Here is a 27,925-nt window from a genome sequence, read left to right as displayed (position 1 = left end):
AGAGGTGACCTTTTTAAAGCCATACTAAGGTATCTGAATAAAAACTAGCAGTTTTTGTAGGTGGAAGTCCAGTGCTACCCACCAAATCCACCCAGAGCTATGTTACCTTCAGAAACCACTCTGGGTTTATGTCTGTATGGATTCAGCAGCATTCCTGTACCTAGGCTTGGACCTCAGGGACACGTGGCCTTCAGGCCAGGTCCTCAGCACATCCCCTGCCAAATGGGCCTGATCCCTGCCTGTGTGCTCAGCCCCACGCTTCTTCCCTCCCTGGTCATGTGTGTGAGCACCAGCCACTGCTCAGACCCTGCACTAACCATGAAGTTCATAGTAAGAAAAGCATCACTCAATGCCTTATATGCCCAAACAGAACATAAACAAGGCATTGCTAGTATTAGTCTCATGTAACTGCTGACTAAGTCAGGTCTTTACTCAGGACACAAGAGTTGCATTTCACTTTCTTAAAAGGCGAGTTAATGAAAGCAGCCTAGCCGAGAGGATCAGGCGTTCACTGGAGCACAGAACCTGCCAAACTAGTATGTGAGATCCCCGGCATGTAAAACTCTGATCATAGGAAATTAAATGCAAAGAAAATACTATGGAAACATCCTGTTGCTTAAATTACCACAAGAAAGGATCTGATATTTTCTGAATCGTATTCAAATTCAGCAGCAGGATGACTAACAGAAATCCAATACCTTTCTGTCTCTAGGCCTTACGCCACACATGCATCCTAAGTATCTTCAGCTCCTGCTGACCAGACAGAGCACCTTGCTGTTAACAGCATGAAGCCTTCCTGTTCTCTTCCTGGGAAGAGCCTAGCAGAGAACATTTCAAACACACAGGTACAGAAAACAGCACATGGAAGCTTGTCAGACCTCTACATTGCCTACACAGACAGACACACAGCGCAGCAGTAGCTTCCATCCAGTTTAAGTATCTAGTCTTTGTATTTTAATCAACCCCCTACAACAAATCACTAAAACCACATCAGAATCAGCCAAGTTACTTTATTTATACTCTTTTGTATTAGCTTAGGTTATAAACTCGAGCAGGCTGTTTAAAAGAAGCAGAGGCATTGTCCTAGAAGTAACCAGCTCGCGCACATTAAACTGTTGCACATGAAAAGGTTTTTTGTTCTTACCAATAAATTTCTGAGGCATTGAGCTTTTTCTCTTTGCCACGTTGCTCGCTAGCCTGTCCAGCACAAGGGCTCTTTCACTCCCCATCTCTGCCTTGATGTGCCTTCCCTCCACGCTCGCTACTTCCGAAATGTGACAAGGAAGACAAGAAAAAAACAAGAACACAACAAGTAGGTGAAAAGGGGAAAAAAAGAAAAAAAAAAGACAGAAATTAAAATAATAAAGGAGGAGATGAATGGTTTAATCTCCGGAGTTTGCCACGCTAACTGGGAGGAAACAGTTTGGAGATCTGATGTCAGCTTGTTTTGCTGCTTCTGCTGTTCTTGCTCTTTGCGTCTTGGGCACCAGTTGCGGTCAGTGGAACCAAGCAGACACTGATCTTGCAGTCCTGAGCTCATGCAAAGGGAGCAGAAACCGTAAGACCCAGTATCTTCATTAGCAAGAGGAAGTGCAAAATCAACTGGCTGGAAGGGCTGGTTACAAAGTGTAGCTGGAGATACAACCTCTGCTAGCCTGCCTTTTCTATTCTGAGTAAGACCAGGACATGTGCAGGCTGCCACCATGCTCCAATGCTGCAGTAAAAGACATTCGGTCCTCTTGCCACACTGCTTTAGGTATCACTCACACTTGGAGGTCTTCAGTAACCAGTAAGAAACTGGCACGAAGTATAGCAAAAAATGATTCAAATAATAAAACCTTTCAAGAGTCTCTTCCAGCTCATTTCCCCCCAGGTGCCTTTATCACTTCTTTTTTGCCCCGAACATCCTCAGAACGTTGCTCCCTGGCACGCTCCTAAGCATGAGGTGCTTTAAAGCTCATCACAACCTCCATAATTCCCAATTCCAGGAAAACATGCCCTACGATCACTCTCTCGACCCAGGGCCACCGACAGCTTTAAGGCTAGGACCATTTTCCAGAGTCTCCTTGAGCCGTGCTCACCAGAGCTCACCGGTGCTCCCCATTTCACGGAAATGACTGCTTGTTCTCACCTCAGGGAGGCTGCACAGGCTTTTGAGGTGGATCAGCCACCTCATATCACTACTACCAGACTAATACTGAGTGTAACTGCTGTGGCTTCCCCCCCCCAAAGCTCCCGCTTGCCTGCAGAACAAGCAGCAGTTGTGGTGTTTTTATATTAACAAGTAGCACAAAGAGTTTCAGGGTCAGGGAGCAAATGTGGTGAAACTGGACACATTGCAAGAGCTTGCCCATGCCTTTAAGAGCTGGTATCTAAGTAGAGGAAAGCAAAGGCAAGGCAGGGTAATTTACTTTCCCAAGGTAATACTAAAGGTCAGCTCTCACTGTGAAAGAATCCTGGTTGCGTGTGATTGTACTTTTGTACCTAAATATATGAAGCATCATGTATGTAAGACGGAAGTAATGCCAGAGGAAAGTGATCCAAGTGCTTTGGTATCACTGCAGTCCTGTTAAATGCACTTTTCATTAAGTACTGGGCTTAAATTGCAGTTTGCCCAGTACAAGAAGTGATAAAAATGCAGCATCTCCCTGGAAATGCCAAAGTCACCCCTGTTTATTAGTGCTGCTATTGATATCATATGAGTTGCAGTCAGCACCAACCTCAGCCAGAAGCATCTGTTAATGTTTGTTCAGCATTTTAAACATGTAAAGTGCTTCAGAAGCACTCGATGCCACAAATACTGCCTTTGAGTATGACTCAGGGTAGATGGAGAACAGGGTTCACTTCAGCCCTGTTTCATCAGGCTGTAACCCCGTGATGTACGTGATAATGAGACCCACAAAGGGCATGCTCAGGGCCTGAAAGGTAATAACATCCTGCCTTCCTTGATTCTAAATTACCCTAGGATGCTTAAAGACTTAGAATAAATAGAACTCATATTATACTTAGAATGAATATATTCATTAGCTGCTAAAAGGCATCTGCTGCCAGCATGAAATACCAAGACACTACGTAATAGTTGACATAAAGTGAAGCAAAACATCAGATTAAGTTGAAACCGTAAAGGAAAGTGAGGTAGCAGAACATGATCATCCCTTTGGATTTTGGCCAGAAGCTCTAGTTAATTCTTGAGGATGCTGTGATGGGATTGGTGATTTCAGAGCTTCTGTTTAACACTCATGCCCCAGAAAGATGGACTATGCTTCCCGAGCTCCTTATATAGTCTGCAAACAACTGCAGTTCAAGGCTGGAACTATCCCCAAGGCAGAAAGCTGTCAACTTGTCAGATCACTGCACAAAGCAGTAGTAATTTGAATTTAACCCCCCCCCCTCCCCCCAGCAACCCACAACTGCCCTGAACAAGATAACACAAAGGGTGCTGTATATTCAAAAACACATAAAGAAAGGAAACACGATTCATCCACGTCAGAAAGCAGCACCTTGGTCCCTACCATTCCTTCACGGTTCTTGTTTTGTTCTAGTTCCGCTTTTTCTCAACCTTTAACTTCACCAGTTGCACTTATGCTCTACTCCAGCTTTAATTTCACATTTGCAGACTCTTTTGCTCTTGATAGTGAAGCTTCTGGAGCCTTATCAGCCAGCCCAGATGCAGGCTGGAGCCTGGGTGCAGTGTCACTGACTGCTTGTCTTGTCAATGGTATTTTAAGTGCCACCAAGGGAATGTCATTAAATTAGTGTCAAGAGGGCAGGCAAGCAGCTTCCTGCAGAGGTAACAAGAGTCTTTACTCAGAGGAGACTGCTGAGGAGACAGTAACTACTGACCTACATAAGATGTTCTAGGACATCTGTAATTATCAGTCTCTCAGCTTGATGTCTCTCTGCCATTTTACTTAAAGGCTGGGAGTCTTTTCTTGCACATTAAGATTTCCTACTCCTTGCTAAGAGCCATTTTTTTCCTCAAGAAAAAAAAATCATCTCCATTTATGGGCCACAAAGGGTCTTTGACAACCTCTTCATAGAGCAGCCTGAGGGAAACAGCCTCTGCTCCCACTGACACACAGGTGGTTACACTGGTTCCCTCCCACAACACTGCTCTCTACCCAAAAGTGAACTTAAAATTATCTCCCCCACCTCTTTCTTCTGGACCATTTATTAAACAGCCCAAGAATAATATTTAGTATTTAGGAAACATCAGCTTTAATCACTCAAAATCCTCTACAGACTTCTCAGAGAGAAACAATCAGGCCCTGTCTCCCTCTTCAATTACCTGACCCACTAATACCACAGGATTTCTTACAGTAGTAGGATGGGGTTTAGGTCCAATGTCCTGACTGCTTTTAAACCTGGGGCATTGCCTCCTACTCAGCTAACAGTGATTACAGCCTCCCCTCACCACCACCAGAGAGGTGTCGGTGGTGCTTCAGCGCACTGCTGCCCGCCTGAGGGCTGTGAACATTGCAGTTGTGAGCTTCTCTTTATAAAGCATTTCCAGAAGAAAACTGCTGAATCACAGAATCCCAGCCTGCTTTGGGTGGGAAGGGGCCTTAAAACTCATCCAGCTCCAACCCCTGCCACGGGCAGGGACCCCTTCCACTAGAGCAGCTTGCTCCAAGCCCCTGTGTCCAACCTGGCCTTGAACACTGCCAGGGATGGGGCAGCCACAGCTTCTCTGGGCACCCTGTGCCAGCGCCTCAGCACCCTCACAGGGAAGAGCTTCTGCCTAAGAGCTCATCTCAGTCTCCCTTCCAATAATCTAATAATAATAATAATGATATGATTAGATAATATCTAACCTAAATCTCCATGAATGACTACTTATGTATGACTGAGGGACGAGCCACCTCTCTCAAACAGTGCTGTCACCTCACCATCATGTCACTCTGCAGACATGCAGAGCAGATACTGTCCTTCCAGCCCGGGGCACGAGCACACACAATGATTTAACTTCTGCTGAGCTGTTTCCATGGTGTGGTTTCTGTCTGTCCCCCCAGAAATGTGCCATTTTTAGAACTTGTGGGCATTGCTAACACACCCCTAAAGCACAAAGCAGAGCTCAAATTAGAGGCATTGCTTCCTGTAGCATTTCTATGTGGTCACTCAATACTGGAGAGTGGAACGGAGAGGTGGGCTCTTGTGCAATGAGAACGATGCGAGCAGAGATTGCTATCAGGGACTGAGCAACGCTCTGACAATACTGTTACATGAAACTCTTTGTTCAGAGATATTTCCACATCTGGAACACGCAAACCCTGCACTACAAAGTGACCAGAATGGTTACCACTGCTGCTCTTTGATATTGTCATGAATTATTGGATGATGGCGTGGAGAGTGTGCTTGAGCTTTGAATTGGGAAGTTCCCCAATTCAAAGGGATGTGGATAAGTAGGGGAATGGTCAGAAAGTAAAACAAATGCTCACTAAACACAAGCACAAAATGCTACATTTAGGGGAAAAAAAATCAAACCAAAAGCACTAAATGAGCTCCTGAGGCCCTTTCCCGCCTTCCCACGCTCGGGCTCTGTCATCGAACAGAGCGCTGATAGCAGAGAATGGAATGGAAAAGCCTCAGCAAGAGTGGGGTTCCTGTTTGTCAGAAACCTCAGTGCTCCACTAAAACCAGGGCTGCATTTTTAAGATGCAAAGTCTCAAAGGCAGGGGTACGTTATGTCGTACTGGAAATTCACATTTCCTCTGTGTCACTGCAGCAAGTACACAGAGCATATTCTGGATAAGTGAAATGCTGCTATTCTGAAATGAATATCTACCATGAAGCAGATTTCAAAGCATAAATCTGTAGTAGGTATCATGTTTTCCATTTTCACATGGTATGGACATCTCTGAGTGATTGCCATCAGGGGAGTATGTGCTGTACCATCAAACCACACTTACAGTGCGTATGGGTTCTCATGAAACCCAAAACTTGCTGATGCTCTGATCGTAATTCAATTTTACTACAAAAACATGTCATTTGCTGAAAAGAAAATAGCCCATGGAAAGCTATAAAACTCAAACTTCTTTAAATCATTGTCTCTTTATGGAGGCTTGTGTGTATGCATGTGACCTAAGGCCTGACACACCAAGCTACTCACTCTGCTCAGGGTAAGGGCTCTTGTACCCACATGGCTACTGTCGTGTATCAACAGGTCTTCACACTGATTTTTAGGCCAGACTTGTGATGAGCCTGCACAATCCTTGCTTGATAGTCATCTCACTAAATCCAGTTTTTAAGTTATTGTCATTATTCTAGGGCCTTAGTAAATGTTGTCATCTAAGTATATTTTTACATGTTAGTGTGAAACTGTGAAAACTCAGTTTAGCCTTTTCTTTGCAAAGAAAATTCAAACTCAAACTAGGAAGCTCGAGTCCTTCAAGTTATGAATGCTCCAAAGATGGGAGCAGCTCTGCTCTGGAGCCAGGCTGAGAGAGCTGGGCTTGTTCAGCCTGGAGAAGAGAAGGCTCCAGGCAGACCATGGACTGAGACATGTGAACAAGTATCGTCAACAGTCATAGGCACCAACTTGGCCAATAAAACCAGCCAGGAAATGGCAGTAATGTAGGAATCATTTAACTTACTGTGAGTGTCACCTACAGAAATGCTGTGTGCAGGGTGGTTTAGATGTTTTATCCAAAGTAACTGTGAAATGAAAAAGTGATTACGATAACAGCATTCTTTAACTAGCTGCCTGAGGGATGCATTAAACCAGACCCTTTCCAGAGATGTTATAGACCTTGAGGCTCCTGAAAATGACTGGAGTAAAAACTGTTCTCAGGCTGTCCATTAGCAGCTTACCAGATGCCCTTTTCTAAAGCCACTGCAGCGTGACACACTCACCAGGCTCACACATGCCAGCGTTCTGCAGGTACGTACGGCACCGCTCCCGGTGCTCCTCCAACGAGCTCCTCTGCTTGTAGCTCCTCCCGCAGAACTCACACTTGTATGGCTTCTCCACTGGAAAAGGAAGAGTGCAGCATAAATAACCACCAGAGACTCCTGAAACGCTGGCGTTCAAGTGTATCATTACTAATAGCATGCAGTCAACTCTTGCTTGAAAATGCTTGAAGCTTCTGTTAAGTTTATGATGACGGTGATCATCAAAAAATGAGGGTTACACAAGGGTGCAACCCACCAGGCACAGAGTTCCTCTTCATCCCCTAAACTCAGCACCAGGAAAGAAGAGGATTTAGGATTAGACCCTGTTCCTAGGAGGTTGCTGGAGCTTTACTCTAACTGATGGCTTTTCTTGCCTAACTTCCTTAGGGAAGAGCAACTGCTCTGCTGTAAAGCAGGGCTGCTGCTGTCCCAATTGCCTCACCTAGCTCCTGCCTATACAGACTTTTTCAAGGATTTCATGAAACTGAAGAACTTAAACCAACCCAAAACTATATGTGAGCTTCATTTAATATCCAAAGACACGTATTGTAAAGGGAATGACGTTCCTAATTCGTTTAAGCTAAAGCAAACCTGTTTGAAGCTCAAGATACCCACACAGCCTTTCCCAGTGCCTCATGGACAAGGACTGGCAGCACCTTCTAGACTGTCTCATTACTGTTTTGTGAACAGACATCCTCTAACACACCCAAGCAAAATATCAGCCCTGTACAGCACAAATACAGCTAGCCTTGCACTGGATACTGTGCTCCCTGCTGCTAATGCAATTGCTCACTTCTTGATGTGATACACTTGGAGAGATTTTCTTTCTCCCATTTGATAAGCCAGCTCTTGCAGACTTTAGTCACGACAACCACATGGCGTGTTTGAAGCATGATGGCTTTAGCATTGTGCTGGTGGGGAACAGTGACCACCACTGTGCTGGGGCTTGACTAAACCAGAACCTCATTTATTCATGTCAGATAATCGCATTTCGAACTTTGATTCTTTGGGAAGTTGAACTTTTTTTGCCTGCGAAGTGCAGTGCAGAGATAACATCTATCATTTAGAATAACTGTTTTGTGCCTAGGTCCCTGCATAACACAGGATATACACAAAGCAAAGAGGAAGCACAGCCTGGCTCTGGGGGAACTAACAATCGATTTATACCTGGATTGTTATTCAAGTCACCTCAAGTCTGTGCCTCTGTTTCTCCCATCTGGAAAATGGACAGAACACGCTACCAGTCTTAGGGAAAAACCCCTGGCATTTGTTGAGCATGTTAAGACATTCAGATGAAAGGCACTACACAACAGCAAGGTGTTAACTGCCAATAAGGTCATGCTGTCCTGGGTGATGCTCCTAGAGCTCTCCTACCAGCGCAGGGTAGGAAGAGAAGGAAGTCCTAGCAAAGCACTCCTCAAATATGGAGCTTGCTGGCACAGCTGGCTCCACTCTGGAAACACCAAGGAGTTATTTTGTGCGGGGTGGTCTGGTTTGTCACAGAACACAGCGTGGTTCCCTGGGCCCTCCTTGTGCATCAAGAGGGGAGCCGAGCCCTGAGATGGTTCCATCAGCACAGCAGGCCCATGAGTGGTCACTGCTATTTGCTGACTCCTCAAAACCAGACCGGCTGAGCCGACTTTGCTGACGAGCTCTCCATTTTCCACGCCTCGTGTCCTAGTGACACACATCTAAAACACATGAAGTGCCTTTGAAGTCACTTACCAGAATGTGTCCTTAAGTGACCTGTTAGCGCATCCCTCCTTTGGCAGGCATAACTGCAAAGATGACATTTAAAAGGTTTTTCCCCTGTGTGTAGTTTAATGTGGCGGAGGAGGTTTCCCTTCTGAGTAAAGGAAGCTCCGCACTGATTACACTGGAATGGCCGTTCACCTTAAAATGACATACAAAAAAGGACATTTAATGGTTATGTGGGTATCATGTTTATCCTCACACCCTTTCCTCTTTGGAAGGGGAAAGAATGAGAGACTGGATCAATTTCTTTCTATAGAAACACACAGAGCCCTTCCGTTGACTTCAGTGGGAGTTACTGCAGCTCTGGTGTCAGAGCTTCTCGTAACATATGTAGACTATGGAAAACACTGTACAGTTTTTCCATGGGAATAAGTGTTCTGGAGGAGGCTGATTCCAACAAGCTAGCAACTTTTAGAAAAAGAAGGGCTTATCTTACTGCATGTTGAAACCCAAGATGCTCACCAGTTTGTTGCCAAAGTGTAGCACAAAGAGAAATACACACACAGACTGGAAACGGCAGCACAAAACCAATCTAACTTGTGTTTTGTGTCTAAAACACTTCAATTACGTAGTGCCTTTCATCCAAAATCCTTAAAATGCCCCACAAACACACTTGGGCTGACATTTGATCCTGATAGGAAGAAAAGGGGGTAAAGTGAGGCACAGAAAAGTGGGTAACTTGCTACAGATCACATGTGGCATCAAGGACAGAAGGAGGAAGTCCTGATTTTAGTATCCTTTGATAAAAATAAATAGACTAGATTACAAATAATTCAGTAGTCAGCTCTTACAAGAATAATAGAGAGATATTTACCAGTGTGGCTACGCTTATGAACCATCAAGACATTGAGGCTAATACATGCTAATCCACAGATATCACAAGTCATTTTCCCACTAGCTGGCCTGATGTTGTCATATGAACCCGAATGTCTTTCCAGTTTAATGCTTTCATATTCATTATATTCTCTGGGATAGGTGTAAGGCAGTTCAGATTCTTCAGGGGTTTCCATTGGCTCTGAATGTAAAGCACTCTCCTCTCTTTTACTGTATTCACCTTTCACTTTAACCACATCATCTGCAGGTAAAACAAAGCACAAAAGTGAAAAACGCTCATCTTTAGGCACAAGGAAGTAGCTTAGGAAAAAAACAAGTATTGCAGCAAATGACATTATCAACCTTCCTAAAAGTTTCATTTAAACCCCCGTAGATGAGGAAATGCAGTTGCGATGTGAATCTTCATGGGTCACGTACACTTCGTGATACTCACAGCAAGAGAACCTTTAAAAACACTGAGCTGCCTGTTATTTACCATTGGTGGATAATTTCCTTCTACTGTATAAAGTATATCACAATATAAACTCCTGCAATGACAGGGCACTATCCAGGCTGTTCCTGTGAACTGGAAATCTAGCAAGACACAAATGAGAAAGGATATTTATATCTTCCCTTGGAACCTCTGGTGCCTGAAAGGTGATTTCCCGATAAATAAATGCCCCCCAGAAACAGGAAAAGATTTGCCCAAAGTCAGATTGCAAGTACACAGTAAAGAACCCAAGGACTCCTGAAGATCCGTGGCCTTCAGACAGGTTCCTGGCTCTGGAGCCATGTCCAGAGAAAACAAAGCCATTGCCTTAAACGACTATCATTTCATGACAAAGAGGCAAACGCAACAGTTAGCAATAATGCTCCATCTTGGTCCCATTATATAAACACCTGAGGATTCCCAAGTCCTGTTGTTGGATTTCCTTTCCACCATTAACCCCAGCGTCACCAGCACTTGCACACAAATCCTTATTAAAAGCCAGGATAGCTTTTCCTTCTGCTTAAAGCTGACTTTTCCATCCAGACAAGAGCTGAAGGTTATGCCTCAAGCTACCAATCGAAGAAAAGCACCAAGAGATCAAATACAGAGCTTCCTGTTTGAAAGTACTGTTCTGGCCACCTGCTCCTCGCTCAGACTGAGGGTTAGACAGTTAAATCTGGCACTGAATCACTTGTCCTTTCTCCAAAGTACAGACCATGGACTGCTGAATATGTATTAACTCTGGTTCTGAGTAATAAACCACATCAAATGCAGAGAACAAACAATGGGTAACAGCGAAAATGAGGTGGCAACATGAAAGCAGCCCTGAAAAAGAAAGATCTGGCAAGCCATGCTGTATGAAATCAACATTTTCAACTATGTTTCAGGGGTAAATTCCCTCCTCGAGCTCAGATGTTTGCACTGAGCCCATTTGGGTTGAAATGAGGCAGAAGAAACAGGCAAGTGGTAATTTCTTCAGCCTATGTGAGAATCCACAGTAGTGTGGAAAACTCCAAGATTCCTCTCGGTGCTCTCCCTAGATGATGGTACCCACATCAGGGTGGGTTTTCCACCCATTCTGTGCAGTTTTATCCCCCTATCTCAGATGGGTTTCAGAGTTTGGCTTCAGGACTGAACTTTAAGGTCCCTTCCAACCCAAACCACTCCATGATTCTATGATTCCTGCTTCCTCTCAAACAGGCTTTCCTCTGCAGGTGCCTTTGCTGCCAACTTTATGTCCGAGGGTGCGAGAGTGATCCTGCTTTGAAGACTCCTTCAAAATTAGTTTATACACCCATTTCCATTACTCTAAGGAAAAATTCCTACCAATTCCTGAAAGCAGCTTTCAGCAGAATCTCCCCCCCCCCCCCAAACCCAAGGTTTGTTGCTTGTCTTTTTTTCCCCTCTCAAAAGGAGGCAGCTCCAAACTAATTTGCTACATCCTGCAGAGCATGGTGAAAGGAAGTGCACGTTGCAGCTGCACCTTGGTGGTACTTTCAGAAGCAATTTCAATTCCCACTTTCTACTTAACGTCTCACCTTTGGTCTGCATCAAAGGCAGTTGCTTAGTGCTGGAGGACCAGAGCAGGCTTCTCTACCGTTTTCTGCTGTTTCTCACCACAAGCTCACAGGTTTTCACTCTTTTACAGTCCTGCCAGCGTTCCTGCAGCGTGGCACTAACACCAGTTTGAGTTCCTCATGGCAAGCACTTACTGACTGGCACAAACTGGGCAAACCATCCTACAGCTCCCCCTTGGAAAATGAGTATCTCTGCTTTTTTATCTCAGTATTTTCCGCATCGCTGACTGCTCACGATACTTGTGTGTTCTGACAGCAACAGAGAAGGATGCACCCCAGTTCTGAGCAAGGCTTTCCCACCACTGCCTCCCCCAACAACCCTCACCCCCACTTCAGCTGGCGGTGCTGTCCCACCAAAGCTCCACTGCTTTTCAGTTTCCATGTAGGCACTTGGAGAGCCTCAATAGAAAAATCTCACCTTTGGTTGACTGAGAACAACAGAAAGAACGAGGGAAGAGGTGGGGTTTTGACCAAATAGAATCATAGAATCATCGAATAGTTTGGGTTGGAAAGGACCTTAAGATCATCCAGTTCCAACCCCCCTGCCGTGGGCAGGGACGCCTTACGCTAAATCATATCACCCAATGCCTCATCCAACCTGGCCTTGAACACTGCCAGGGATGGAGCATTCACAACCTCCCTGGGCAACCCATTCCAGTGCCTCACCACCCTAACAGGAAAGAATTTCCTCCTTAGATCCAATCTAAACTTCCCCTGTTTCAGTTTTAACCCGTTACCCCTTGTCCTGTCACTCCAGTCCCTAATGAAGGGTCCCTCCCCAGCATCCCTATAGGCCCCCTTCAGATACTGGAAGGCTGCTCTGAGGTCTCCACGCAGCTTCTCTTCTCCAGGCTGAACAGCCCCAACTTCCTCAGCCTGTCTTCATACAGGAGCTGCTCCAGCCCCTGATCATCCTCGTGGCCTCCTCTGGACTTGTTCCAACAGTTCCATGTCCTTTTTATGTTGAGGACACCAGAACTGCACACAATGCTCCAGGTGAGGTCTCACAAGAGCAGATCAGAGGGGCAGGATCACCTCCTTCGACCTGCTGGTCACGCTCCTTTTGATGCAGCCCAGGATACGGCTGGTTTCTGGGCTGCAAGCGCACACTGAAGCCGGCTCATGTTCATTTTCTCATCAACCAACACCCCCAAGTCCTTGTCCACAGGGCTGCTCTGAATCTCTTCTCTGCCCAACCTGTAGCTGTGCCTGGGATAGGTGTTAGAAGGGTTGGGATTTTTCTCTCCTAACACTCCTGTTATTCTTTAGAATATGACAAAAGGAAACTTTGGTACAAAGCACTCAGAAGAAAGGCCAACTCGGTACAGGTCACAGAACCAAGTAGCTGCAGAGGTCCGAAGCACCCTTTGGCAGCCCTGGCTTTTGCTCTGTGCACTGGCAGCACAGGGAACCCTGGGAGATCAGGAGTCCGGCAGCTGTGTGCAAAGGTTTGTATCTGTCACTTAAAACTCATATTTCAAAGAGAGCAGGGTCTTCAGCCAGAGGAAAGTGGCTGTAACTTCAAGCAGAACTGGGAAATTTGACAGAGGAAAACCACCTTTATCCCCAACACCACACACAAAGCTCCCCCAGTTGAACAAAACTGCTGTCATCTCTCCCTGCTTAGGAAAGCAAAGAGCTTGTAAGAGGGAAAAAACATCCATGGTGTCCAAGCCCATTTTTCTTGAGGCAGCTCAGGAAGGTAATAACAGCACAGCACAGCGCTGTTGTGGATTTGACACAACAAAGCACCAGTGTGATGTGTTAAGGCTGATGCACATGGTTTCATTTCCTGGGGAGATGATTACAAGATGAAAGGCATTACTCCAGAGTAATATTTTTGTTTCACCCGAAACACTGTAAAAACAATGGGTTCTGGAAAAAATCCAAAATAAAGCTGTGGTGGCAACTGCAGACTGAGTCACCACATGAACAGTGCTTGTGTACGTTAGAAAATGCATGACTAAAGAGAGGAGGCACCAGCAGCAAACAGGCCAGGACACAGCATTATCTTGGCTATTCCCCCCAGGAGGAGGCCCTGGAAGGAACACCCCCCCCCCCAAGTCCTGTATTTAAACCAACACCTTGGCATCAAACCTAGAGAAAAGAACATCAGTTTGGTCCTGTTGTTAAGCAAAGTTTACCAGCAGTGCTCTGAAAAGCACAAAGAATATAAAGCAGAAGCTATTAAAGACAACAGCACAAAAGGGTGATGTTACTCAAGTGTTTTACAAGGAGCAGGGTCATAATCGTGAAATCCTCAGCACATGCAAGAAGTCAGCTGGGTAACAAAGAAACTTCATCATCTTAATGTGGCACTTTAATGCTGCTGCTGATTTGCTGTGCCAATTCCGAGATAATGAGCCCCTAATGCTACAGATGTTCAGGCAGACTAAAGGGGGAAAAGAAAAAGGGAAAGCTTTTCTTGTATGCCATTTCCTAACTATGCAATTAAACAAATTGTGAAAGCACATAAATAGTTTACCAGGTTTTGACAGCTGTTAATAGGAGTCAGATGCCAAAGAACAAGAAGGGAGTTGATACAGGCACATACTGAAGGATTCTGGTGCCTACCTGGATTTGACAGGTATTAACTGCTGGATTCAGCACTGTTCCCTCCACAAGTCATCCCCAGAAACAGCAGTATAAAGCCCAAACCCAGCGCAGTCCTTCTAGAGCTGCTCTCCTCCCAGGATGTGAGACTCCTGTACCTAAGGCAGCTTGAAACACAACAGCCCTACGTGTGGAAACTGAAAAAGGCAGCAGAGTTTCCAGATTCGAGTCACAATAAACACCTCTGCCATGGAATTAACACACTGCGGGGGGAAGATTTGCCATGAATTAAACCCAACCCTATTCCTCAATGAATAGAGAGAGGTTTGCATCGGAATGACAAACATCAAAATAGTCAGCAATGCTGTACCTAAGGGGTTTTCCTTAAATAATAAGAAAGCAAGGACACACACATGCATGTGTATATTGAACATCTGGAGACTATAATGGGGAATTATAACACGCGAAGTGACACAAGAGCAACGTGAGATTGTTGGGGGTTTAATAGAGGCAACACAGAGAGAAGGGAACTTTTCTCCATGTCTGTCTCACCCCACTGCAGAGTTCAGTTCTAGGGAAGCAAAAGGAGTTCCAGGTTCCGTGGCCCAACCTGGCCTTGTTTCTCACACGGACTCCAGTGATAAGCTCCCTTTTTACAACCGCAACAATGCTTTTAGGAGATTGAAGCTTTTCTGAAGCCTTGTTTGCCACCAAGGGAGGGAGGGATCACCCAGGAGCACTATCAGCTTCCAGCTAGACAGCAGTGGCCACAACAGTGGCAAAGATGTAGTGGCAATAACCATGTGCTCCCACCCATGGTGAGTACAGCACCAGGCCTGGCCTGCTAGGGTCTTTAGCACCAAAAATCCCAAGTGTGGCATCCACCACCTCTGTTCTGTTGAGGAAATCACTGGAAATCCACAGATTTCACTGCCTCCACTTATGAAAATTATTACTTGGACAAAGCAGGCAGAAGCTCTTCCCTGTGAGGGTGCTGAGGCGCTGGCACAGGGTGCCCAGAGAAGCTGTGGCTGCCCCATCCCTGGCAGTGTTCAAGGCCAGGTTGGACACAGGGGCTTGGAGCAAGCTGCTCCAGTGGAAGGGGTCCCTGCCCGTGGGTTGGAACTGGATGAGCTTTAAGGTCCCTTCCAACACAAACCAGTCTGGGATCCTATATTTGCTTTATTTTATCTTTGTGCCTTCCAGTACTGCTGTTCAGTCTCCATTTTGTGCAACACCCAAGCACTATGCTGCTTAGACACTGTCTGAAGCACCCTTGGGTGGTAATTCCCAAAGGAACCCATGTGGTAAGCACCTGGTGGAAATGTCACTCTAAAAATACTCTGTGGTAATGTGCTTCTTTGGGTTTATTGTGACTTGAAACAAAAAATAGAAACAAACAAAATTGAAATGCAGCATGAGGATTGGAAAGGAAAAAAGAGCACCTGACCCAGGCATCATTTTCCAAGTGGTCGGATGCATATTTTCTACTTCATTAATACCAGGGTCTCTCTAGCATTAAAACACAGAATAATTTCTCTAGTTGTCCAGTTCATCACAAGCAAAACTCAATAAAACATAACGAAACAACACACATCATCTCCAAGCTTATGTGAGCCAGGAAACTTGAATTGTGTAACTGGGCCTTCAAGCATCGTATTCAAAGACAAAGATTTTTCTTGTAATTATGTATGTTCCTCTATAAATCTATCATTTCACACCCAGTATTTCCCATCTCTTCCCAATTTCTGCCTAATCATCATCTAGTGGGAATTATTTGACTTTCTTTCAAAATGTTGCTACAGGAATTAAAACTCTACTAACAGAAACAGGGAGAAATGAAACGTTCTCCAAAGGGAGCACTACCAGAGCTGGAGCTGAGCAGGACAACCCACAGCCCCAGGTCATGGCTCAGGGCATTTAACTGGTGCTACAAAACCTGGGGAGGCAGAATGCCATCACCTGAGACAACGTGACCAGGGGCTGGATATGGTCAGTGCCGTGCTGTAACTCCCATAGGATTTTACTTGTGGGGTTTTTTTACTTACAAAAGGCACCGACAGCTTGCTGCTTTCCCTCAGCTGTCTATACTGGAGCACAGAGGATCGGGGGAATGCCACCCCCCATCCCCAGGCCTACCAGCACCCAGTTTTTCCAAAGGCCAGCTGAATCTTGGCTCATTTCTGACACCTGTTAACATCACCCTTTCAAATCTCAAGAGCTTGAAAGCCTGCCTCTTAAAAACCACACGTAACAATATGAAACGGGATGAGTTCTCCCCTTCTGTGCCAGGGAAGAGAACCACACTCACAGAAAACACTTGTAAAATGACAATTCCTGAAGTCCAGAAAGCCACATACAACCACAACCGTTAAATCAGGCTGCAATTAGACACTTAATCATAGAACATCTGGACCCAACAGTCAGACTGAGAAAGGGCACATGTTAAATGCAGATAATCACCTTCATTAGTTATATCAGGGGACCTATTACTAATGCAACCACTCAGGCACGAGCCTCTCTGGTCAACTGCTTCTGCAAATGAACATCAAAGCTAAGAAGTTGAAGAGTTTCATTCAGCCTTTTCTTATAATCCACCATCCTCTTGTGTTTGGTACTAAAAAAGTATCATATGAAAAGAAAACATAGTCTAATAATATGAAGAACAGGGAAATCTGTGATCAATCTCAACGGAGTTTTAACTGAAGACAAGAGGTGGGTTAAGAAGTTGTTCAAATTCCTTAAACAATATAAACTTCACAAACCCAAGTGTATTGATTTGATTCAACTATAAACTATTTGTCTGCAGTAAATAACTAGATTTCAAGACTTGAATTTGAGATTTCAAGGACATTCTCTCCAAATTTAGGGATTCATAATTGAATACTTGTGATTTACTTTTAGCCTGCTCTTCTCCATGTGTCCACCCAGTGTTTCCTCAGTAATGTCCAAGCCTGTCCACCAAACCCAAACTCAGAGCAGAGGGGAAGGCTTGGAACCAGATGAGCTTTAAGGTCCCTTCCAACCCAAACCACTGTGGGATTCCATGATATCTCCCAGGCAAATTCCACTTTCTGCTGACAATGACAGGTTAATTGGAATAAGAAATAGCTGCATTTTTCTGGCTGTTTCAAGGCCATCAGAATATCCGAGCTCCTGCAGCTCTGGGCTTCCCATCGTGCAGGATAGGCCAAGCTGATGTCAGTCACTTAAGGCTGCGGTGAGACAACCCACTGTTGATGTCACTGAATGTTCTTGGGTGCACCCCTGCTGCTGCTGGTACAGTACAGAGAGCTAAAACAAAGTCAAGAGGATCTTCTGGTGATAAGACTCAGACACAGCGGAGCAGCACAGACTCCTTGCCTGGTTTTAACACTTACAGAAATCCCCTGTTAAGTGAACTTCTGCAGCACGGTTCTGCTGATGTTGTGAGATAAGCCCTGAGTCCCATGAGCAGCCAGGCTCGATCTGGGCTTGGGAGATGTAATAGCTGATAAAAAACGGCACTTCCTTTTTGAGCAGATAAGTGAGTGTGTGTGAGCAGCACCACTGGAACCTCAGTGCATCGAGGCAAGGGCTTTTCATCCCCTCCTGGCTCCCTTCAGCCTTTACCCCCCCTTTCACACACCTAAATGCAGCAGCAGTCAGCATCCAGAAACCACGAATGTGACTTCTATTGCTTTTTAGTTCACAACCAGGAAAGCTCACTAACATTCAGAACACCCCCAAAATCAGCAGCCTCAACAGAGGAGGGAATTTAGACATAATTAAACTTGACTCTGACTCCCATAGGGAAGAATGTGGCCTTTTTCTTTCATTTTTAAACGAAAGATGCCTCATCTATGGCCTCCAAAGATAAGTGTTGGGGACACATAAAAAGACCAGAGAAATTCAGTGCTTCCTCCCCTCTCTGGCTCAGGGTTTGCCTCTTCTCAGCCCAGCCACAGGAAGCACCATGGGAACAGTGTATTTTTATGGTTGCAGGCAAGCGTGCACCATGTGCACCACAGCATGCAGCTTCATTCCCCTGAGGCAAAAAGAGGGGGGGGCTCTTTCTTTTTTTCCTCCTTGCTCTCCAGCAGGCTTTTAATTAACATATTACTCCAGCCTTCTGCCTAATTGTTTGCCCTGTACTTAGCACTCAGCATGGCTGAAGTCCTTTCAAAAGCAAGACAGGTTGAAGCCTCTACCATTACTGAGTGCCTTTATGAAATTTCTGTAGCCTTTTGAAAGGATCAGAGTACCACTTTCTGCAGCTTAGCATAAAACCCCACCAAACTAGAGTCAGGCGACATCTAGATATGACCAGGCTCCAACTTCTGCTTAAAGTCTCAGGGGTTGGAACTAGATGACCTTTAAGGTCCCTTCCAACCTAAACCATTCTATGGTTCTATAAAGCTCACAGTGTATTTAGAGCATCAGCCATTAATAATGGAAGCTTCACAAAAAGCGTATAGTCCAAGGAATGGAAGATCACTACTGAATGGCTGGCGAAACATGGAAAAAACACATCATTGTGCTGAAGAAACACACGTTACAGACATATTAAGGCAGTGGAAACCAGGTTATCAAATGCTTGATCTCTCTCTTAGTCAGTGGTCTCACCTTCAGCAGATGGAACAAACCCTGTGGGCACAGCTCATATGCAGGGATTTGGGATTAAAGAGTTTGCAGTGTTGCAGGCTGTCGTCTGCAACGAATTGCAAGGATGCTGAAGTGGAATTGCTTACCCACAAAAGGCATGGATCATGGATACCGGGATTAACATTTATGAGAACCACACCAACATCTTTGCAAGACTCCTCTATACATTTGACACGCAAGGAGGGTGTTAGTGATCACATCAAGAAAAGGGACAAGTAGCGCTTTTAGGTTTTTCAAGAGACAGACTTTTCAGGTGCACACAGGACATAATCCATTTCCCAAGAGCAATCACTCATCCTGAGATTTCTATCCTGTGATTCTGGAGAATACTCCATACTCATTTGTACCAGGGTTAGTGATCCTGAAAGATCACACTCCCACCCGGGCAGCACCACCAGAGCGTGGCTCCACTTACCCAGAAGCACAACAGATAGTTACTGAGCCACAAGCACTGCTCCTAGCGGAGCTGCTCCTGCTCTTGAGTAGGCATGACATGTCAACTAAGATTATTTGGGAATTCTAGCATCCTAGCTTTGTCAGGAATTTGGACACAGCTCCTGCTGCTCACACAGCCTCGAGGACTTCAGCACACGTAAAGACATCAGATTTATCGTGCTTCCGGTATCAGAATGACTGTGGAGAACTGTATGCGAAGCAATGGAGTAAGCACCACATGGATTTTAGTTTGTGCCATTTCACACTGAGATACTGCAGCTTTTCTGTGCATTTCTAACAGCTTTCTCCCAGCAGTTGTGTCTTTATTCCTACAGTGAGAATCAAAGAATTGAGCACCACGGTACTAGGTTCATACTCACTTTAAAATGAAGGAATGCTCTCATGGTAAGGGAGGCAATCAGAGGGAAATGAGGTTTTGTTGGTATTTACAATGTTATCTTTGAAATGTGAATTCTCCATATTTGCACTCCAGAAGAAGTTGGAAAGAGAGTGCAAGAGATCAGCAGTGATGTAGAACAACGAATGGTGCACAAGAGCAGTGTCAGCATCAACATTCTCTCACAAGTGTCAAAGTTGCACCTGATGTATGTGTGTGGAAAAGAGCCTGAGGAAAGGTGCTGAAGGTGACATAGGACAGTCAAGGAATGGAAAAAGAGACTTGATGCCATGATGCTGAGTGTGCAAGCAGTATAGACAGTGCTCCTGGAATGGGGAGGCGGGGAGAAGCTAAAGCAATTCCTCTTGGATGGTCAATATTCCCAGTTCCCCTTGGAGGAGGCTGTGAAAGAAACCCTTCCCTGGTTTCTTCCATGCAGAGTTTAGGGATGGAGGAAGGGGACAGGGAAGGGCAGGGACACTGGGGAAGCAGAGGTGGAAGTGAGTGAATATGAGTGGGATGGGCAAATAGCTGGAACATGGATGCAAAGATTTTATGCGCTGTGAGATCCAAAAGAGAGATCAGGCGCCTTGGATGAAGAAAAGGCTCAAACCCATCCACATTTTGTGGATAAAAACATTAAACTTCTCTTTTTGGGGTAAGCAGAGCAGAACTCACCTGCCCAAGCTACATCCCACATTGCAGACGTACACTAAGCTACTCTCCACTGACTATAAATGGAGTCCTGCCGAGAAGCAGCTGCTCTGGGGACAGGAGGCATTTCACCCTGTCACACAGCCAGATTTGGTGAGGAACCTGTGAGCTCTCACGGCAGCAACTGCCAAGCAAGGCCAGGCACTGGTGCAGTTCACCTAGACACCAAGGTCATAGATACCCAAGGGAGATAACTTCTCCCTCCTGATGGGCTCTTGCTAGTGCAGCACTTCCCTCGAGGGTTTCATGTTTTCTACTTTGTTAATAAATAGGAAAAGTTCCATCTTTAATAGAGCTTTAATAATGTTTAATCCTGAACATTTCATGTTAGTCTAAAATAATCTCATTTCCATTGCAGGCACAACCCAAAGCTACTTGGGCATCCAAGACAGAGACAATTCCTTAGTGATACATAAATGCTACCTCAGAACTGATCAAAGCCACAGCCCTCATTTGTCCTGACAGTGCCACAGTGCCATGGCCATGCAGCACTTGAAAGGCCACATGAACCTGCCTTTTCCCCAGGATATGGACACCACATCCTCCACCAGGCAGCATCTTTCACTGTTTGTGGTTGAGAACTGGCATAAATGAACACGCTCAGCTAACTGGCAGGAAGGTTTATTCATGCTGTGATTTCACTTTAGCAGCTTCTACCTTGAGGAAGGGATTGAAAGTCTCTTGCTCTACATCTGTCATCTGCACAGCTCCTGAACCCTGAGGGGCTGCAAGACTGCCATATCCAGGAGCTGCTTCTTTTACCTTTTAGCTATTAAATGAAGGTGGGCTACTAGTTTTTAAAGCTACACATAAATACACACTTAGGTAGGACCTCTTCAATGAGAAATAGTACCTATTGGTTTAACATTTTGTTCATACCTGTGTCTTCTTTCAGAGCTGTATAGGAAGGGTTTACTGCTCAAATTAAACACCATGGTAAACTGGCCAACCTTCTGTCCACCCACAGTTTAAAGCACAGGATTACTGCCACAGTTTGACATGTTAAAGAGCTGGGTTGTCCTAGGAGTTTGAGGTAATTTATCCTTTGTTTAAAACAAAAAGCATGTTATTTTTCAGATATCAGAGTGGCTCAGCAACATTAATAAAAAGTGCATTTGTCATATGCAAACTACTTTTAAGAACTTGTATGCTCCAACACATCTTGAAGAGCTCACCCTACGCACAGGGTTTTTATCTTGCTCCTGTAAAAGTGACCTTTAGGAAATGCACGTGAGGTTCCCTGGTGGGATACAGTTACTCCTCCTCCAGAGCATGTTGAAACTCTCTAAAGTAATTGCATTGTACATCCTTTTGCAGCCATACAGGAAAACCAGAGCCATGATCCAAAATAAACTTCCTAATCACTCTCACGGCATGCCCAGATAATTCAAAAGACAAAATATAACTGTTAGTTTTCAGAACTCAGTCTCCACTTTACCTTCTGCTTCTTCATTAGACTGACTGTGTTCCTTCATATCTGCTGCATTATCCATCCTTTCCATTTCCTGGGATTTGTTCAGATTACAGTCTGTCAAAACCTCCTGTCCTTCTGAAAAACACCCCAACACAACAATTCGTTATTTATGCTCCAAGAGCATTTCCAAGTGATTCCCTCAAAGCATCTGCAAATTCCTGGTGCTGCTCATCATGGCCACAGTGTTCTGCTTGCAGAGGCATTAGGATGGATTTGCTTCTCAAAGTCATGGACAAACTCTCACATAGGATCACATTATTCTTGCTTCCCTAATCCAAACTTCCAGGTGTCTCCCGAAACATTTCCTTCCCTACTCTACAGTCTTCCCCCCACCCTGGCTTTTAGTATAATTTTCCAATATTATATTGAATATCCACAGTTTTATTTCAGTTCTGCAATTTCCCTTTTGCCTTCAGCACCCATCTTTGTCCTGGTGCTATTCAGTGTCCTGGGAATTGAAATAAGCTGCAATGCAGACATTTTCCTCCATATAAGAGGGTGAAAGAACATAACATGAAGCACTGTACCTGCAGCCAGTGGCTGTTCCTGAGGATTACTTAGGTCCATACCTGCCTCTGAACCTGCAAAAGGACAGAAAAGCCACCGGATTTGTTTAATATTCAGAACCATTTGTGACACAGTTGCTCTAAGCCCATAAATTCCCATTTTCTTGCTTGAAAGCAAAAGTGAAAAAGCAAAACTTCCCCAGAAATAAATACCAACTCATTGTTCTGTTTCATTGGACAACCTTGAGCAGTGGCATGTGCCCAGAAAAGGGATTAAATGTTATTTTCTGACTTTGAACTACTGCAGAACAGAGTAACTTACACTTGCAATGTACCGTCCTGCAAGTACAGTGGAGGGGTAGTAACTCTGTAGGAAGTGAATTTCTATAAAGCACAAAGGTGTTTTACATTCCTTTTCCAACACAAAGGGAAAACCTATCTTCATGACACCTTCCCATGATATCTAATTCCCATTTAGAGATTCTGATAGGGATTTTTGAAGGAATTTAGAGGGCTGCATGTGTGGTTTCCAAAAGCTCTGAGCACTCAAAAGAACGCCTGAAGACAAGCTGCAGGTTTTTCCATCTCCCACTGCAGTGCCTGAATTCAGGGTGGTGAGGTGAACTGGAGACAGCTCTGACCTGTCCAGTGAAGGCTTTACTCAGCACCTTGATGTCTTGAGATGTCATCGATGTAAGGGTTGGTTTTCTTCACAGTGTCACAGCTACCTGCCTCCTTCCTCCCTTCTCTCCTCTATTTTTTACACGCCATAAAATCTTTTCTCATCTTTGACCGTATCAAATAGCAGCTCCCAGCCTGGCAGAATTCCTTCCTGATAGTTACATAACTGCAGTGCACTTACAGTGGCTGCGAGGTGTTAACCACCACTGACATTTACCCAGAGCTCTCTCTCTGCCTATGGAACATTTCTGTGGTCTCTGCAACGTCAAAATACACAGCTCTGTTAACTACAGCAAAGCAGCCTGGTAGCAGAGGAGGCTTTCCAAAAACCTGCAGCAGCAGAGGAGGGGCTGATGCCTCCAACAGAATAAAGGCAAACGCCAAGACAACAGAACTCTCCAAAGGGAGCTTTTCCTTCTTTGGTTCATTGTTTCCTAACTGAAAGCACTCGGCTCCCATCTCTCAGTAGTGGGCCTCAGGGTCACATTATGCAGTAGCTCCCATTGCTCTTAACTGGCTGTTACCAAAGAAGGGCAAGGAAAACCAAACACTGTTAATGACTAGAGCTGGCCTGAGCTCTTCAGGGTGGAACTCCTGACTGGAGACAAGTGGTTTAAGCCATTAGCACTTATGAAACGTATCCTAAAATGAAACCAGAGCTCCTCTCCTTACACTAAATACAGCATGAGTGGGAGCTTTTCATCAAGTGGCTTTTATTAGAGCTAAGAACATTGCTTTGGGGCCTAAAGATAGGATTGAAATTTACTGACAAAAAGCTCAAATATTTACTAAATTTGTATTTTTAAAATCAACACATTAGAAGAAGGAAGTCCATGGTTAGAGCTCTTAGTTTGTCCTTGTTTCATCTATCATCACACCAGTAGAAGTGAGATCCAAAGCAGCAAACAGACCAATACTGATGGGGAAACACCAGTAAATACACAACCAAAATTCTCTCTAGCATCAATTTTAACTTTACATTGCAAGAATATAGACATTTCAATCACACAAACCCTTGGAACTGTGCAAACAATTAGGCTTTGGGCAAGACAATTCCCCATCTCTCTGGAATACTTGAGTTGGGGTTTAGTTGCATTCTGAAATCCTGGGCTGAGAAAATCCTGAACCGACCAAAGCCAAAATTAAGCCCAAAAGGTGCCAGCCAGGGCAGGGGGAGGTGTGGGTGGGAACACACAGCAATTCTGCCTTGCCCTGGGCTGCAGGAGGTCCTGAAAGGCAGAGTGAGAGCCCCTAAATGATGATTCAAAGTCCATAGTTCTGCACATGTTCCTGTGTAGCTCTATTGGTTTAGAAACCATGGGATTCCCCAGGACATCGCAGGCATTCCACCAGGGAGGCTGCATTGCTAAATCACATCACACAAGATTCTGTGTGCCCTGAACAGTCCAAGCACCATCCTGCTCTGAGCAACTCTGACCTGCAGCTGCAGGACAACCTGCTAGAGATCAGCACTGCCTGACCCACGCGACTGCAGAGCTGGATCTGCTCAGCCCTCAGCTTCCCATCTGCTTCCTAGTGGGATGGCCTCTGGGTTTATTATTGAGTGTAACAGGCTCCTGGCCATGATGGGCTGTTGGGCAGCACAGTCACACAATCGTTTAGGTTGGAAAAGACCTTTAAGTGCATCTGAGTCCAACCGTTAACTCAGCACTGCCCAGTCCACCACTAAACCATGTCCCCACGTGCCACATCTACACACCTTTCAAATCCCTTTAGGGATGGTGGCTCTACCACTGCCCTGGTCAGCCTGTTCCAACACTTAACAACTCTTTCAGGGAATAATTTCTTCCCAATATCCAATCTAAACCTCCTTTTGATGAGATAAGAACAACCGTATGATATCTTTTCTGTTGAGAAATAAACCAGACTTCCCATCACTTTCAAGCCTCCAACATCCACCCATCAGAGTCTGGTTTCTTTATATTAGTCCCAAGCAGCTTCTTAAAGCCCTAGTGGTCTTTTACTATTCAGGCTCAGGTCTCTTTCCTGAATAAAGTATTTTAAGCCGGATCCTTCACTATGTCACATAAGCATGCTGGAAGGAGGTCTAGGAAGCTTCCAGCCCTGATGATGTACAAATAAGACCATGTTCCTACCCAGCATTCAGAGGACAACATCACAGGAGGTCACTTACAGAACACATTAAGTCTTCTTGAGCTTCAAAGGGATGCACTGACCCGGGTGCACGGGAAGGAGACGCTTGCCTGTGTGTGCTGCAACGGGTGCTTGATGTGCATTTGCAAAGCAGAAGTAAAGTCCGTGTGCTTTTGAGAGCAATCCTCAGGCATCCTGTGTCCCCTCAACAGCCAAAGTGAGCACAGATATTCAAATCGCTCGCTAAGAAAGCACTGGGGCATTATAACATGGAACTGGACTCACGCTTTATCCTAGTATTTGACCAGTTAATAGAAGCAACAAAACCGACCCGTATTTTAAACACCCCCAAACTGGATGTTTTTCAAACAAAGGATAACACTGATACCCCTCCATCACCAGTGCAGACATCAAAACGTGAGGGATGCCTTGAATTATTCTAACCTTACCTGTTTGCCTCCAAAGCGAAACCCAGAACGTTGTCTTTTTACTGCCAGCTGCAGGTTTCAACCCAATAGCATCACGAAGGGGACTTCTTTTCAAATCCTGTGTGCTGTCAGTTCTAGCACAGCACGTGGAACAAGCACAGCTCATTTCCTTGTTCGTGCCATCTTCAGAGGCACAAGCAAGGCAAAATAAAACACACACCAAACCCTGGCCTCTGCCCTACAGGTAGACCCCCTCCAGCCTTACCCCTAAATGCTCACAGCAGAGCCAGCACCTTTGTGATGTGCAGCACTCAACTGCTCTCTCCCAATGTGGTTTTCGCTTTCAGGCCGAACAGAGGGAAAAGCAAATTTCCCCACTGAATGGCCTTCTCCAGCACTTCCACTCTCAATGGCTTTCTGAAGAAGGCACCAAAGAAACTCTTTACATGGTCTCTTACACTTTCCTGTTCTTAAGCACCATGTGATGCTCGAAGTGACAAGGGCATTTTAAGCCATTTGGGGAAGAAATCCTGACCAGCAGTAAGTAAAGATAATGTTGTTTTTTTTTTCACATTGTAGCATGCAACCTTCTAAACCCAGCAGAATAACTCTGACATCCAGATCAACACGTCCATCCCAGTGCAGCAAATCCCCCAACACGACCAAGCTGATCACAGGTTTTGGCTTCCTGGCCCCAGGTCTCAAATAGCTTCTCCTGCTGGTGCCTGTGTCCTGGGCAGTGATCATACGGGGCCTCCTCACACTGACAATCCAGGACAAAAGTGGTGTCCTTTTTTCCTCAACAGAAAATCCCCCTTCCTCCAGTAGAATTCAGGGTTCCCCAAGACCCATGGAAACAGAGACACTGCTCAGTTACTGTAGCCTGAGATACACAGAACAGCACTTTCACCTTCTGGATGAAGTTAATGTAACAAGCTCAGGCACATTACCTGATCCTCTGATACTCTTAATCCCCATGGACAGAACCAAAACCCAAAGGGTTATTTGCATGTTAACTTTAAGCATATAAGAAACAGGAACACAGAAAAGAGACTTCAATAACCTCAGTTGGAATGCCAAAAACATGCTCCCGTTCTAACCAGACTCCACTGACACACCTAAAGAGGTTCCTCCTCCCATAGACACACAGTGGACCCAGGGGGACCAAGAAAATGAAGCTGCCCAGCTGGCACCAGACCCAGTCTGTCTCAACATCAGTTATGTCTCTCGATTCAGTCAGATTCTAGGAGAAGAATTCTTTAAATACAAACATTTTTAAAGCTTTTAGCAAAGGAGAATACACTTTTTAAAGAGGCAGCTGCATCTAACTGACAATAACCAAAGACCTCAGGGCACTGAAACGGAAAAGAACCTAAACTCAAGTCCTTCAAATGATGAGTTGAAATAAAACCGTTCAACTCTGACACAACAAACCAAGTGATGCGTTGCCAGGCTTGTTACAAACTCTGCTAATGCTCCTTTTCTCCCAAATCAAATTACACTGCAGCCCAAGATTAACATACAGCTTGGGGTTTGCTGGCTCTGAAAGTTACCTGCACGTTTTCCAAGCAAAAAGAAACCAACACCCCCTTTAATTCGTTAAAACCTACAATATGAACAGCGGATACAGTAGGCTCTAAAGCCCGACTTTATCCTACACGTTGTGACGGTGCTGAAATTAAACAGAGAGGGGGCAAAGAGCCCCGTTCGTTTCCTGTTTAATTGCACCACGCGATGAGGTTTCTCCTCACGGCTGCAGAAGGAGACTCCGCGAGCACCGGGAGGTGGAGCCCGGGGCGAGCCCCCGAGCGGCGGCGCTTCCCCGGCCTCGGGCCCGCGGAACGAGCGGGATCGTTTCTCACCTTCCATGCTCCGGCCGCGGTCCCGGCTCCACCTGCCCGCCCGGGCTCGGGGCTGTCAGAGCGCAGCGGCCTCGCCTCCCGCGGGTACCGCGACATCCGGCCCGGCGGAGGCGCTGGGCGGGCGGAGAGCGGCGCCGGGCGGCGGCCGGAGGAGGCGACCTGGCCCCGGGGGCTTTGCCCTCCCTTGGGAGGCCGCTGCTGGTGCTTCGGCGATGACACAGGCAGAAGTAGGCCCCTCGGGAACGGGGGGAGAAAAGAGGTACAGGGGCTGAGGGATGCATCTCCGAAACGGGAGGCCAGCAGCAGCGCAAAGCGCCGGGGTCTCTGCAGCAGCATCACTCGGCCATCCCCCAGAGGCTGGGAGATGGGATGGGCAGAGGGTGAATCCCACACAAAAGGGGCCAAAAGAAAACCCTGGAAGCCCTGTGCTTTAGAGGAAACCTCCCTCAGCATCACTGGAGATAAGTTCTGTCCCCACCATGAGACGTGGCTCCATCAGTGAGAAAGCCATGGCCAGTCCCTGGGCAGGGATACAGGCAGGAACGGGATTGAGGGGAGCAGTTCCAGGGAATGTAAACCAACAAGACAGG

The 27,925-nt window shown here is 45.6% G+C and overlaps 1 protein-coding gene across 8 annotated transcripts in view; it reads right to left on the bottom strand.

Annotated features, from left to right (window-relative positions):
• Positions 1-27,475, bottom strand: part of IKZF3 (IKAROS family zinc finger 3) — a 30,737-nt gene extending 3,262 nt beyond the window's left edge. The window contains exons 1-7 of one of the 8 annotated variants that reach the window (XM_061443232.1): positions 27,336-27,475; positions 22,271-22,324; positions 21,708-21,818; positions 9,461-9,721; positions 8,617-8,784; positions 6,853-6,969; positions 1,145-1,264 (exon numbers count right to left, since the gene is read on the bottom strand). In XM_061443232.1, coding sequence (XP_061299216.1) covers positions 1,145-1,264; positions 6,853-6,969; positions 8,617-8,784; positions 9,461-9,721; positions 21,708-21,818; positions 22,271-22,324; positions 27,336-27,342 — 838 coding nt within the window. In that variant the 5' untranslated portion in view covers positions 27,343-27,475. Of the gene's footprint in view, positions 1-1,144; positions 1,265-6,852; positions 6,970-8,616; positions 8,785-9,460; positions 9,722-21,707; positions 21,819-22,270; positions 22,325-25,085; positions 25,261-25,494; positions 25,910-27,335 lie in introns of those variants that run through there. The other 7 variants (XM_061443229.1, XM_061443230.1, XM_061443233.1 and 4 more) reach the window with 7 other exon arrangements.
• Between the last annotated feature and the right edge of the window lie 450 nt (positions 27,476-27,925).

The sequence above is a fragment of the Pezoporus flaviventris genome, unplaced genomic scaffold (assembly GCF_033815535.1).
Source record: "Pezoporus flaviventris isolate CSIRO_AGI_PZ_B2104156 unplaced genomic scaffold, CSIRO_AGI_Pfla_v1 ptg000324l, whole genome shotgun sequence".
Classification (NCBI taxonomy): Eukaryota; Metazoa; Chordata; class Aves; order Psittaciformes; family Psittacidae; genus Pezoporus; species Pezoporus flaviventris.
The sequence above is the reverse complement of the archived record's forward strand: the minus strand, read 5'-3'. Positions and strand labels throughout refer to the sequence as shown.